The 13,534-nt window shown below is 41.2% G+C and overlaps 1 protein-coding gene across 1 annotated transcript; it reads left to right on the top strand.

Moving 5' to 3' along the window:
* The first annotated feature begins 202 nt into the window (after window positions 1–202).
* LOC124666750 (nucleolar GTP-binding protein 1-like) lies at window positions 203–3,851 on the top strand. The gene is made up of 3 exons (XM_047204080.1): window positions 203–236; window positions 1,464–3,516; window positions 3,609–3,851. Exon 2 carries the CDS (start codon window positions 1,494–1,496, stop codon window positions 3,498–3,500), a length of 2,007 nt encoding a protein of 668 aa, XP_047060036.1. The 5' UTR covers window positions 203–236; window positions 1,464–1,493; the 3' UTR covers window positions 3,501–3,516; window positions 3,609–3,851.
* Window positions 3,852–13,534: the final 9,683 nt, after the last annotated feature.

Genomic DNA, 13,534 nt, shown 5'->3' with positions numbered 1-13,534 from the left:
CCGAAGTAGACCCCAACCACCGCCGCCTCCAGTATGGGCCAGAGATAAGTGGGCTGGAAATGACCGCTATATGGGCCGACTAAAAGCCCATATGGACGCCTCTTTCTCTTACCCGAAGCCCAGCCCATAAAAGGCCTAAACCCTCCTGTTTCTCCTTCCCAACTTTGTCCGCCGCCACCGCGGAGGGGGACGACGCCGCCACCGAGCCTGCTCCTCGAGCCGACGCCGCTCCCGACGTAAGCTGCGCCAGAATTTCCCCTCCGCTCTCTGCTTGCGTTCTAATGTAGTCGTAGGTGGTATTTGAGATTTTGCACATCGGTAGTTGAGGCTTAAGGGTTGCCAAGTTTAAGATGATGCTCCTTATCAACTGGGAATTGGGTAGTGTATGAGCATCTGATCAGTACAGTCCTATGCATAGGTTCATTAGTTCATCTTGGGTAATATAGGTTGATTAAAGGCAGCCTGTCCATTTGCTACAAATAGACGTTCTGTTTTGCTGAAGTTTTCATTCGTTGTATGTACTGCGTGGGCTGGTGGTCATTACTCATTAGTTCCATCTGCCTTCCTTTTTCTTCTGAAAGACTCTAGGAAAAACCATTGCATGGTTTTTCAGCCAGGTCTACCTTGTGCATAGGTTGACCATACAATTTTATCCATAGGTTATCATTCAATCTTGCGCATAGTCTGAGTGCATCTCGGGGAATAAATTTGGTCTTAAGGCGGTGTGTGAATTTGTTATAATGTGACTGCTATTTTGCTGATGCTGTCATTTTGTTGCGTGGGTTGTTCATAAGTTCATCTGCATGTTTATGTTGCCAAGCCTGCATGGAAATCACAGCATGCTATTTTAATCTTTTTTTTTTTTGCTTTTAGAAAGATGGTGTAGCTGGTTACTCGTCTTGTTTGTAGCGTATACTCAGAACACGCCATTTGATTGTAGCCATGTTTTACTGGCTTATATGAGGTTAAGTTACCCTGGTTTGAATATGTTTGTATGGGCGTTGTAAATCGCAATTGTTTCTCTTCATGTAGGCACTTATACTTTTTTAATCTTCAAAACAGTGATGGTGTAGAACTTTGATAAAAGGCATCGTGGCCTTGCCTAGATAGAGGGGTTTGGCCTTTTCCACTGGCTCTTCATAAAGTGCATACTACATGATAATACTTGCTATCGTTAACATAGTTATTGCGGACTATTGATCTGCTAACGAATTCTGTTCCTTAGCTGATGTTGTATTCCTCTTATCGCTTGAAATAGTTCTAGCAGTATATTTTGTGGGTTTATTAGCCTTCTTGAGCTGCCGTTGTAATCTATCCACTTGAGATAGCAGTTATTTTTTCTTAATCTTTCATGGTGAAATGTTTTCACTGTGTTCCATGTCTGATTTCGTGGTTTTCTTCAAGTCCAGTGATCTCTTCCTGTTGTCTACTGGTTTGACATGATATTTTATAGCTGTATACAGGAATAGGTAGCCAAGGTTAATATCATCAAGATGGTGCAGTATAATTTCAAGAAGATCACTGTTGTCCCTCCTGGTAAGGACTTCATTGACATAATCTTGTCCCGCACTCAGAGGCAAACACCAACTGTTGTCCACAAGGGTTATGCTATCAAACGCATTCGCCAGTTCTATATGCGGAAAGTTCGGTATACCCAGCAGAACTTCTATGAAAAGCTGTCCACCATCATTGATGGGTTTCCCCGACTGGATGACATCCACCCTTTCTATGGCGATCTCCTTCATGTGCTCTATAACAAGGATCACTACAAACTTGCCTTGGGTCAGATCAATACTGCAAAAAATATCATTGCAAAGATCTCCATGGACTATCTGAGGCTACTCAAGTATGGAGATACCCTGTACCGTTGCAAGTGCCTGAAGGTAGCTGCACTAGGTCGCATGTGTACTGTTCTGAAGCGTATCACTCCTAGTTTGGCGTACCTGGAGCAGATCAGGCAGCACATGGCCAGACTTCCATCAATAGACCCAAACACCCGTACTATATTGATTTGTGGCTATCCAAATGTTGGGAAGAGCTCTTTCATGAACAAGGTTACAAGGGCGGATGTGGATGTACAACCTTATGCTTTTACAACAAAATCCCTATTTGTTGGCCATGCAGATTACAAGTATCTGCGGTACCAAGTGATTGATACTCCAGGTATCCTTGATCGGCCTTTTGAGGACAGGAACATCATAGAAATGTGCAGTATCACTGCTCTTGCCCACTTGAGGGCTGCTGTGCTGTTCTTCTTGGATATCTCTGGGTCTTGTGGGTACACTATTGCTCAGCAAGCTGCACTCTTCCACAGTATAAAATCCTTGTTCATGAATAAGCCTCTAGTCATTGTGTGCAACAAGACTGATCTTCAGCCACTTGATGGGCTCTCTGAAGAGGACATGAAGCTTGTAATGGAGATGAAGGCAGAGGCTATGAAGACTATACCTCAAGGTGGAGATCCTAACGAGGAGGGTGTTCTGTTGACAATGAGCGCTTTAACAGATGAGGGCGTGATGGCTGTTAAAAATGCTGCATGTGAGAGGCTTCTTGAGCAGAGGGTGGAGATCAAGATGAAATCAAAGAAGATCAATGAGTGCTTAAATAGGTTCCATGTTGCTTTGCCCAAGGCTCGTGACAATAGGGAGAGGCCTAGTTGCATTCCCCAGGCTGTCCTGGAAGCTGAAGCAGTTGCTGCTGCAAAGGAGAAGGAGAAACTTGAGAGGGACCTTGAGAATGAGAATGGAGGTGCTGGTGTCTATTCTGCCAGTATCAAGAAGCATTACATATTGGCGAATGATGAATGGAAGGAAGATATTCTCCCTGAGATATTGGACGGACATAATGTTGCTGATTTCCTGGATCCAGATATCCTGGAAAGGTGTGAAGAGCTGGAAAGGGAGGAGGGTCTCCGTCTTGAAGAAGAAGCTGCTCAGGATGCTTTCACGATCGATGGCCATGATGAATTAACTGAAGGACAGCGTGAAATATTGGGCAAGATCAGGAAGAAGAAGGCAATGCTCATCCAAGAGCATAGGATGAAGAAGAGTACTGCAGAGAGCCGTCCTATTGTTCCAAGGAAGCATGACAAAGATCGGAAATTCACAACCAAGAGAATGGGCAGGCAACTTTCATCCATGGGCGTTGATCCTACTGCGGCTGTGAACCGACTTCTCAGCCAGTCAAGAGGGCGTAAGCGTGAGAGGTCACTGAGCAGAGCTGATGGTGATGATATGGAGGTAGATGGCCAGCACTCTGACAAGAAACTGCGAACAAGATCTCGGTCTAGGTTCCAATCGCGACCGATGGAGGAGGTCATACCAGGCGAAGGGCTCAGGGACTCTGCTCAAAAGAAGAAGGCCATCAAGAAATCAAGGGACTCTGTGAAGAAGAGGAATAAGCAGGCTCGCTGTGGAGAGGCGGACCGTGTCATCCCCACCTTGAGACCGAAGCATCTCTTCTCTGGGAAACGGGGAATCGGAAAGACAAGCAGGCGATAAGCCATCACTTGATCAGGTGTGGGAACTGTGCTTCACATTAAAAAGATATCGCTGTCTGTTATTATTATTGTGGGTCAATGCTTATCTCTACATTTTCTCCTTCTGCAGGAGCTCCAGTAACCTCCTCCAGGAATCACAACTATCGCTCTTGGAATCGGAGGAGGCTTTGAATACCTAGACGGCAGGACGAGATACTACTATCTATATATATTTCTTTCTGGCTTTCGCTCTCAGTTAGGCGTAGTTTTCGTTTGGTAGAACATATTGTTGCTGAACTATATGGTACCTCTGGTTTATTCTGCACTGGTGCAGAGCGGCATCAAATTTTCTTTGATGTTTAGTGTATTTCAACAGGCGCTTGTTTTCCTTTTGGGTAATGTCACTCGGCAAGTTTGTTGGCTAAGTTTGTTGTTAGGGAACAAGTATGGTGTTAGGCTTTATCGGAAAAAAAAATAGAATGATGCTAGGGATCAGTAAGTAGCAGTGAGGATTGAGGACCAGCCAAGGCGGTGGGGATAAATAAATTGTCATCATGCTGCTCATTGGGGTATGTGGCTTCATTAGATTTACCAAATTGATTAGTTTTATTAAGTGGAGATAGATGAACTGGTGCCAATGTACCACCATTTCGGTCCCTACGTAATAGTAAAGTCTCAGTAAAATTAGATTCAATGCAGTGGTTGAATGGGACCAGAAATCTTTCATGAAAATAATATGACAGCAAAGCTTTAAAACAATCGTGGAAACAGGGAGGCAGAGACGCAACAATGAAAGGAAAAATGAAACAGGAAACACGGATGGCAGTAATGGTGATCCAGAAGGTAGCGGCTAGCTTCTTGCACTCCCGCGGAAGCGAGAGGGGAAAAGCTTTCCACGAGAATAGCTCAACCATGTCTGCATATCAGCGTACCCCATAAAGCCCTCCTCTCTGACTCACTTCTCTGAAATTTCTTCTGCACAAATTAAGCACATACTGGAGGAGGGAGTGATCAGGGTGAGCAGCTGGTTCTTGAGCAAGCTCTCGATCAGCCATGGCGGTCAGACCGGGCCTGCTGTTCCTGCGCCTTGGTGCCTCCATTGCGCTGCTACTCGCCCTCTCCGCGCTGGTGCCTTCGTCAGGTAAAAGCTCTTGATTTCTGGCGTTTTCTTTTCCGCTTTTCGGTGTTTCATCAGAGCTGTTCGTCGATCCATGGCCTGTTTGGGCAATAGATGTTTGGGGACGAGAGACATGGGGCTGATTCCTGGGATTCAGGGCTAGCCTTCGGTAACTAGTAATGCAAGAAAGTGGAGGGTTTAGTTTATTTGGCTTATTTTGGTAACGTTTGTGGTGATGATTTATTGTTGCCACCACAATAATTCGTGCTTCAAATTACCCCAAGTCGATTGCTGGGCTGGGTGTATACCTCTCTCAGAAAGTACATACTCTCAGAAAACCTACTCTGCCATAGACGTAATTTCTCCATGAACAAGTTATAGGAACCAACTCTCGTTTCCACCTTTTCTGAGTGATTGTGTACTTGTATGTTGTTGTATGAAAATCTACTTAGTTTGTTAACAGAGACTAATAGGAATAATAAGTTGTTTTCTGTTACACAGGCAGAATATTGGAAGATGTGGAAAGCGTTAAGATCAATTTACCTGCCGGAATGTGTCGCCGTGGTTTCATCTTCTGTCGTATACTAAACAAAGAGTGCTATTTATCAATGGATGAGTGCAAGGCTGAATGTCCCAAGGCCTCTCCCCTGGACCTAGCGGCGCCGTTGGGTACTCGTGCACTGTCGCATCCCGTCTAATCTCATTATATAGCTTTTTAAGAATACTGCATGATGTGCTGATGTATAATTTCTTTAGATAATAACAAATTTCATAATGTTTGTGTGTCATAAGTTGAGAATTAAGATATATAATTATTTACCTTCGTTATTGTTAAATTAGTTTGTGTCATGATCTGAACTTGTACTGATGGAGAAAATCCTTGTACTCATGCAAGTCTCCTTATCCAAGCAACACATAAATAATTAGGACATGATTATATAAGTGCAAACGATATGCAATGCTTCTCGTGGTGTGCCAATCGATACTAGATGTATTTTCCTTGTTTTTTTAGCCGCACCCGTACAAAAATGAAGATTGGCTTTGTGTTGGGAATTACTGCATTTAAACGTAATCCAAAACAAATAGTAGGATCAAAGTATAACTTAAGGATCACTCACATATATGGAGAATATTCCACCTGAAGTGAGGACAAGTTCTAGGCGGTCTCACATAGGTAGTGCAAGTACTAGCTGATTTCTGTAAATAGTTAGGACAAGGCCTATGTGCTCTTATCACATATGTGCAAGAAAAAGCATCACACCAATTTTTTTAGGTTTCAATGTGTGAGAAAAAACCGTGGGCCGAAACCATCCAAATCATCTTCCACTATTATAAAATTTGGACGTGTCATTAGTACTCCAATACCGGTGGCACACTAAAAGACGCTACACCACCGATATTATTTGTGAAGCATCAAAAAAGTCCACTTTACGAACCTGGTGACTCCTACAAGCAGTTTCCTACTAGTGGCTAGTGCTAGCTTAGTTGAACTGCTAAACGAATGTGGTGATGCTTGACTGCGGTTGCTGTTTGGCGGAACTAAACAGGCTCAACGGAAGTCGTGGCACTAGACAAGGATCAAGTGAACAAAATTGTAGTCCAATTAAATTAAGCAAGCACAAGTGGCAAGCCCATAAACAGCCATGGGCGTGTCCACTTAGAGCAATTCCAATAGTATGGCCAGCTGCTGGCTATAAGCCAAGTGCCATGTCATCTATAGCCAACTTAGAGCTAACTTATACAATAGTGGGCTATAAAAATGTAGTACTTTATCAATGTATGATCCACCTTTCACTCTCACAAAGTACGTAGGAGTACGTGCTAGAGCTGGCTCTTGCATAAGAGCTCACTCTCCTTCTCTCTCCTCCTCTCTCTCCTCCAAGTAAACAATAATATATTATTTTAATCCTTATAGCCAGCTGAGTAGAACTTATTGTACTTGCTCTTAGAGCATGTACAACGTGGGGCGCTAAGACCCTGGCGCTGGGATATATTTCCTGACCAATGGTCTGTTATGCTGTATGATCTCTGCCTATGGGCTCTTATGTCAAGGACACTTGCTTAGGATTTGGCCTGCGGCATGAAATCCGGAGTGATTCAGTTAGAGAAACAAGCTCCTCCCACTAGTGAACCCGCGTTGCAACTCCGAACTATCCTGATACACGGTAGGATTAATTTTCATTTTTTTCTTCAGCGTCAAGCTCCTGCCAGCTGCCATTGAACATGTTTTTATTGGCCCATCTGTAAAAAGCACCTGCAATGCGATGTAATTGCCGGATGTGCTCAGAGGTGATATCCATAGCCATATTCGTGCACATTTAACCGCGTCGTCAAACTTCTCTCTGGAAACTGTCATCAGTATCCCAGTATCCATCTAGCACTGAAAGGATGCCCCGCCTTAGTGAGAACTGAGACAGTGAGACACACAAGGAAGGAAGATCACATTTTGCGATTGCAAATAATAATGCAAGTCATTACACGTTTGATTCGGCAACCTGCCAATGTTTCTTTCGCCATTTTTTGAATATCCATAGGGATACGGAAAAGATTGGATTGCTATCAATCTTGTTATTCTTTTTTGGCAAAGCGACCAAACAAAAAAGAAAACAGGGTAATTAGATGGATCGAGTCGGGCGAACGAACATACAAACATACTCGAGCGCTTTATGATTCCCAAGTTAACGAGCACGCATCCAGGTGCTATATATGGTTTTGCATACGTGCAAATTGCCAATTGGCGGTGATATATTTTCTAGCTAGAAAAGTCTGCTACTACATCAAATTTCGTTGATGTCGAAGCAAATCAAATCGTTGCAAGACAGAAGTGGTCGAGATAAATAGCAAATCAGGCGAGATTCGGTCAAGACAAGCAGATTGAATCTATGGAAACCGACCGGCTTGCTTTCTATGGGAAAGGAGGAATCCATCCCTAGCAGCTTTAATTCTTTTTATGCGAAAAGTCATAATATATTATATTACTAGTTGAGTGCCCGTGCGTTGCTACGGAATAATAATAAATAACAATCTAAAAATATTTATTTAATGGTTTTATATTAGATGGTTTTATATCTACGTGTGATGTCTTACTATATCCTAAATTAATCATGTGTTTACCCTGAATTATTGCTATATGGTGACCAACATTCACCCCTTCCCCTCTCTAGGGGTCTCATTTGTCACCCTCTTACCCTTGAGTGTCGTTTCCTCCTCCCTTGATCCTCTATCCTTGAACTCCATGGATATAGATAAAAATCAATATCTTTATTAAAATGAGATTTTTTCCTTAATACTGATAACGAAGAGGCACAAGCAATAATATCAACAACCTTCACCCCCTTTATCTTGACCGTCACAAAGCCCTACAATTTTGTTTCTCATCTCCAAACCATCTAGCAAGAAGAAAAGGTGACAAACTCTTCTCTATTCTTCCCCCACTATCGTTGTTGCACCATCATTCGTCTTGATCTTGAAACAAGCAATAGATCAGATGCTTCACCCTCTCCTTTGAAACCAATGGATCAATGCGCTACCTTGTTGAGTCAAAGCAAAATATTCCATGTTTCACCTGGCCTTCAAAAAAAATGTATCGACAAGTTTTAAATATTCAGCTTTCAACATATCTTAATTTACAGTATATTAATAAATCTTGATGTACAACGCTTAAACATTTATTAGGTCAAATTATGCTTCGATGCATTTGGGCTAGAAATTATGCAAATCTTAATACGTCTTCATCATCATAAAGCAGTGCAAAAAAAGAAAAAGAAAAACACATCTCATACTTAAAATATTAAAAAACATTTAAGATACACGTGTATATGCCCTGCCTGTACAAGCAACAACTTGAAGTCTCCCAAACATAGTATAATAAAACTGAATGTATGACGGATAAGTGAATGAGGAATCCATCTTTTTCACGATTGCTAGTTTCTAATGCAAAGTGGTGGAGTACATCATAAATTAAAGCATGAGACCTCGTAAATTTCAAAAAAAAAGCATGAGACCTCGTATATGCAAGGATGTAAAACAAGTTACTAATGGAAACAAGTAGTAGTTAAATAGCTTGTAAACTTCTTATGACTCTATCCATAAGAGCTCTAAGCTCCCAGGGTTGTGAAGAGTTGTGGTTGAGCGAGATGTCGCTCTCGTGGGACCTACCTGGAGTCAGCGGTGGCACGATTGGTGATTTGTAGCTACCTAGAAGGCAAACTACTTTGATACAAGAATCAACCGATTCAACTGGATTTTTCTAATTGAAATATGGCACATGAAACAATCTTTAAAATATAGCAGACGGTGACAACAATGCTCTAACAGTCAAATACAGAGAGAACAAGAACTCGTAATTCATGGAATAAAGGTCGCAATGATCACCGTAAAGTCAAGGATGTTAGTGACACAAAGTAGAATATATTTGGCCATCATTTTGCACTTTCCATATTGCAGGAAAAAAAAGTTAAGAAATATTTACCATGCTAATATCTCAGGAGATTGAGCATGGGACAATTTGGGCTATCCAATAAATCACACATATCGAATGGTACCCAGTACTGTAAATACTGTTCTGACACTTACTTGAATCTATCATTTCTGAATGTGACATTTGCCAGGAAGCTTCCCTAACATGAGCACTACCGGTGACAGGACTTTAAAATCCAGCAAATATACTGTGCACATATATGTAAGCTATTTCTGCATTCAATCATTTCTTACTGTAAATGTACACGGTCCTCAGTCCTTTATCTATTTTTTTAGACCAGGCTGAATATAGAATAAGACAAAAAGTCCAAAAGTACTACAAAACCAAATGTACTCTCAAATGAATGCCAGAACCCATCCAATTTAAAAATGCACTCAATCTTAAATAATATACCAAAGAACCATGATATTGCATATAACATATGATTTTTAGAAGGAAATCATACTCAGCTTGGTTCCTCTTGCTACATTATGAAATGTATCACATTCTCAGCCTGACAAGGCATGTTGTTTTGTTTAGGTAAGCGACATCAATTGAATCCTCAGCTCACTGAAATTTGTGAGACCCATTTATTAGGATATTGAATCATTTCTAAAGCATTACTACCACAAATAAGAGAGTTCTAATCTCCTAGATCTGCAAAATAAAATCCTTATTGACACGGTGGGATCTTAACATACATAACTATTAGAATAATGATGAAATATTCAAATATGCAATTAGTACTTATCTCAAAGAGACTTCAGTAAACAAAGAGACTTCAAGAATTAAGAATAAAAAATTGTTCAAGAGCATGTATGGTGAGATCACCTTTATATCTTGAAATACATAGTTTCCTGCAAGGTGTCTTTGACTTAGTGGGGTTCGACTACCTTCTTCTGGCAATGGCGAAAATGTCAGGACTAAGAGAGTTCACAATACTGCTCTGAATATTATTATCAGTCCAAAAACAAGAATAGTTGCCATCCCACGAGATCTTATCACGGAGGCCTCGATTATTTCCTACAACATAGGAAACATGATATATTTAGGTCAGACATGATGCAAACCTTGATTGATACATACTTTTTACCAGATAGAAGATACATAAGCCCTGATTGGGAGGAAAGCTTCTTGATTCAAATGATAACTATACTTAGATAGTTATAAATAGATATGACACTACACAATTGATCTGATGGGAAACTTTTATATCGCTCTCATTTTTGTTTGTTTTGCTGTGTTGATCAGAGAAGGTTAGCTTAACCATATGTAGCATGAAGTAAAAAACATTCAGTGGCCAAATGTTGATTTTAATGTATCCTGATGTGTGGTTGACACCCGCAATACAACAATACAAAGGAAAATTATTTTAAATAAATTATCATCTGAAAGTTCAGAGAAGATTAATGCAAGATTAGCACGCTAAGAAGCTACAATTTCGTGACAAAGTCAAACTAAAAAATTAGAATAGAACTTGCAAACTAAAAGTAACCACTTTTTTTTAGCTCCACCGAAGTAGATCAAACCTGACATTGGTCCTAACCTATTATGAAAGAGTGTTCTCAGATTTGCTCTTAACTACAACTCGTAGGAGTATTTCATCATACATATGTTGTTGGTGTTTGTATAGAAGGAGGCAACGATAATTAACAATCTTACCAGACAAAGACATCTTGGGAAGAAGATGGCATTGCCAACGCTAGAAGTTCCTCATGGTGCAGGGTCCACAACAGTGGCGGAGCCAGCAGTTGGTCAAAGCCTGGGCAGTGTCTAGCTGCCATTCCACTAATCAGTGTTTGCCCGTACAAATTCTCCATTTCATCTTCGTTAGGCGGTAGTACCACAAGGGAGTTGAGCAGCTTAGCCCGGGCAGCCGCCCGGGCATGCCGGGCCCTGGCTCCGCCACTGTTCAACAATTGGCACCTTCGGAGGAGGTAGAGAGAATTGCCGGTGTGTTTGAAGGAGAATCTTACGAGGAGGAGACGATCGACCTGGTGCGCGATGGCTTGCTGCTTGTTGCACACATGCACCAGATGATGAGTACTGGAGGCTCCAAAGCCTTGTTTGGATGATGGTATGACACCGACCACACGCGGCTGCTCTCGGAGAAGGACTCATAGAAGGACAAGGAGCCACCGTTGTTGTTGTTATTGGCACTGGCGGCGTTGAAGCCTCCGTCCTCGAACCTCGATCACTGATGTGGCATTGGAGCAGCGGAAGAGCACGCCGCACCACACCGGTGTTGGCGCCGAGTGCGGATGCCTTGAAGATGGGTGCTGCGCTGGTGGAGCCTAGGAACGTCGGGGATTAGGTGTGCGGCCGCTTGAGAGGGGGAGAAATCCGTGTGAAGCTACAAGAGGGGAGAAGGCATGGTCCGCGAGAGATTGCATCCTGATTACGAGTATAATGGGATCCATATCCATATCAAATCGAAGAGAAATGAAACCCTGGGATAAGAAAGAAATGTATCTTTCCTAGTTTTCCAATTTGTAGACTGGTTGATTGATACTATCATTATGGTGAACGCAAATGGCTTGAGATTGTTTCCACCTAATAGCCGTGATTGATGACACCGTATTTAATTTATAGCGTGAATGATGATAGCACTATTTTTTTCGAGGCAAGAATATATATATTTCCTAATTAATTGATGGCGTGATTGAGGATACCATGATCGTGAGATTGAGTGACAAACCATCAAACGACCACTGCTGTCACGTGATTGATTGCGGCGATTTCCTGATCTGGTAATATATGGCACGATGTTTTTATGGGCCTATCGTTAATTTTGGGGAGTGACCAGCTTAGAAGATTTTGAGGATGGTAGATTGAACCGATGGCTGGATGGCAAGTGGGAGATGTTTAGTAAGATTGGATGGTCAAGATGTCTCCAATTTTTGACATCAAACATGTTTGACGACGTACCAACTCGAATATAATAGTAAAGATCTGCAGTAACATATAGCAGTATCATGCATATATAATACACTATATGAAACCACCTCCATTGCATGGTATCTTGTAGTTTCTTCTATTTATTGATTTATTATAGAATCTCAATGCTATGATACAGGATTTATTTGACATTTATTTTCTAGTTGTACATGCCATGATACAATATCTACCTATGATACTAATATGATCTCACTCATTACTAATTATAGTGACACATTAGCTTTTTTACATACATTTAATGCATGATATTATCTATGAAACCTTTATTGTGGCTAGTCTTAATTAGAATTGATCCCTAGCGGTGTATGGACTATCAAATTGTATCCCATTAATGCAGGGGATCGAAAATATAAATGAGCGTGATTTCAAAGATATGTGTTTAATTGGATTGCACACTTTTCCTTACTTCTTTGTCGATGTACCTCACGTCGATCGTTGGGTATATATTACCTCTCACTGTTTCTCAGAAAACCTGCCCTGCTCCAAACTAGGACCAAACAAGGCTGCCTAGTAATTTCTCCATGGACCAGTATAGGAACCGCCGCTTCCATCATACATCGATCATACTCTCAGTGCTTCTTCTCACGTGCTTCGCTACACATGTGCAGTGTAAGTTTCAGATTTGTAGACCTATTTTGATGCTTCACCTGACTTGTCTTTGCAGCACTAATGTTTGATGATCAAGCCGTTAATCTCACATGATATGCATGATTTTCATACATTTCTTGACAAGTGTACGTTTATGGCTTTTCCTGAGTGAGATTGTGTATTTGTCTGTGTGTATGTTGTATGAACTAGTTAGTTTATAAACATAGACTAATACGAATATCAAAAAAAAAATTCACAGGCAGAATATTGGAAGACGTGGGAAGCGTTAAGATCCATATACCCGGACTGTGTAGGGGTGATAAGGGATGCCTGACCCCACCACATTGCCTCTTCTGTTGTCCATTTAATAGCCAGTGCTATGATTCAGAAGAAGAGTGCACGACTGAATGTCCCAAGTATTCTCCCCTAGATCCAGTGGCGGCGTCGAGTACTCATGCACTGCCGCCTCCCGTCTAAGCTCTAGCAAATATATTGCATGATCTGCGGATGGATAATTCCTTTTGATAATAAAAATGTCATAATGTTTGTGTGTCATGATCGAGTTGAGAATAAAGGTATATAGTTATATACATTCATTATGTGATGCCCTGAACTTGTACTGGCGGAGAAAATCCTTGCACCGATACAAGCCTCCCTCTCCAAGCAGCACGTAATTAATTAGGACGTCAAATAGTGTGCGGTACTACCTCCATACCGGATTAATGGACAATTACGCACTTCAAAAAATAAGTTTGACTACTAATTTGGTCAACAAAATATAAGATATACATCACAAAAATTATATTATTGGAAACATTTTTTGAATACGAATTCAATGGTATAATTTTTATGGCATATATCTCATATTTTGTTGATTAAATTTGTAGTCAAACTTGTTTCTCGAAGTACGTAATTGCTCATTAATCCGGTATGG

This window comes from Lolium rigidum, chromosome 6, assembly GCF_022539505.1.
Source record: "Lolium rigidum isolate FL_2022 chromosome 6, APGP_CSIRO_Lrig_0.1, whole genome shotgun sequence".
Lineage (NCBI taxonomy): Eukaryota > Viridiplantae > Streptophyta > Magnoliopsida > Poales > Poaceae > Lolium > Lolium rigidum.
The sequence above is the reverse complement of the archived record's forward strand: the minus strand, read 5'-3'. Positions and strand labels throughout refer to the sequence as shown.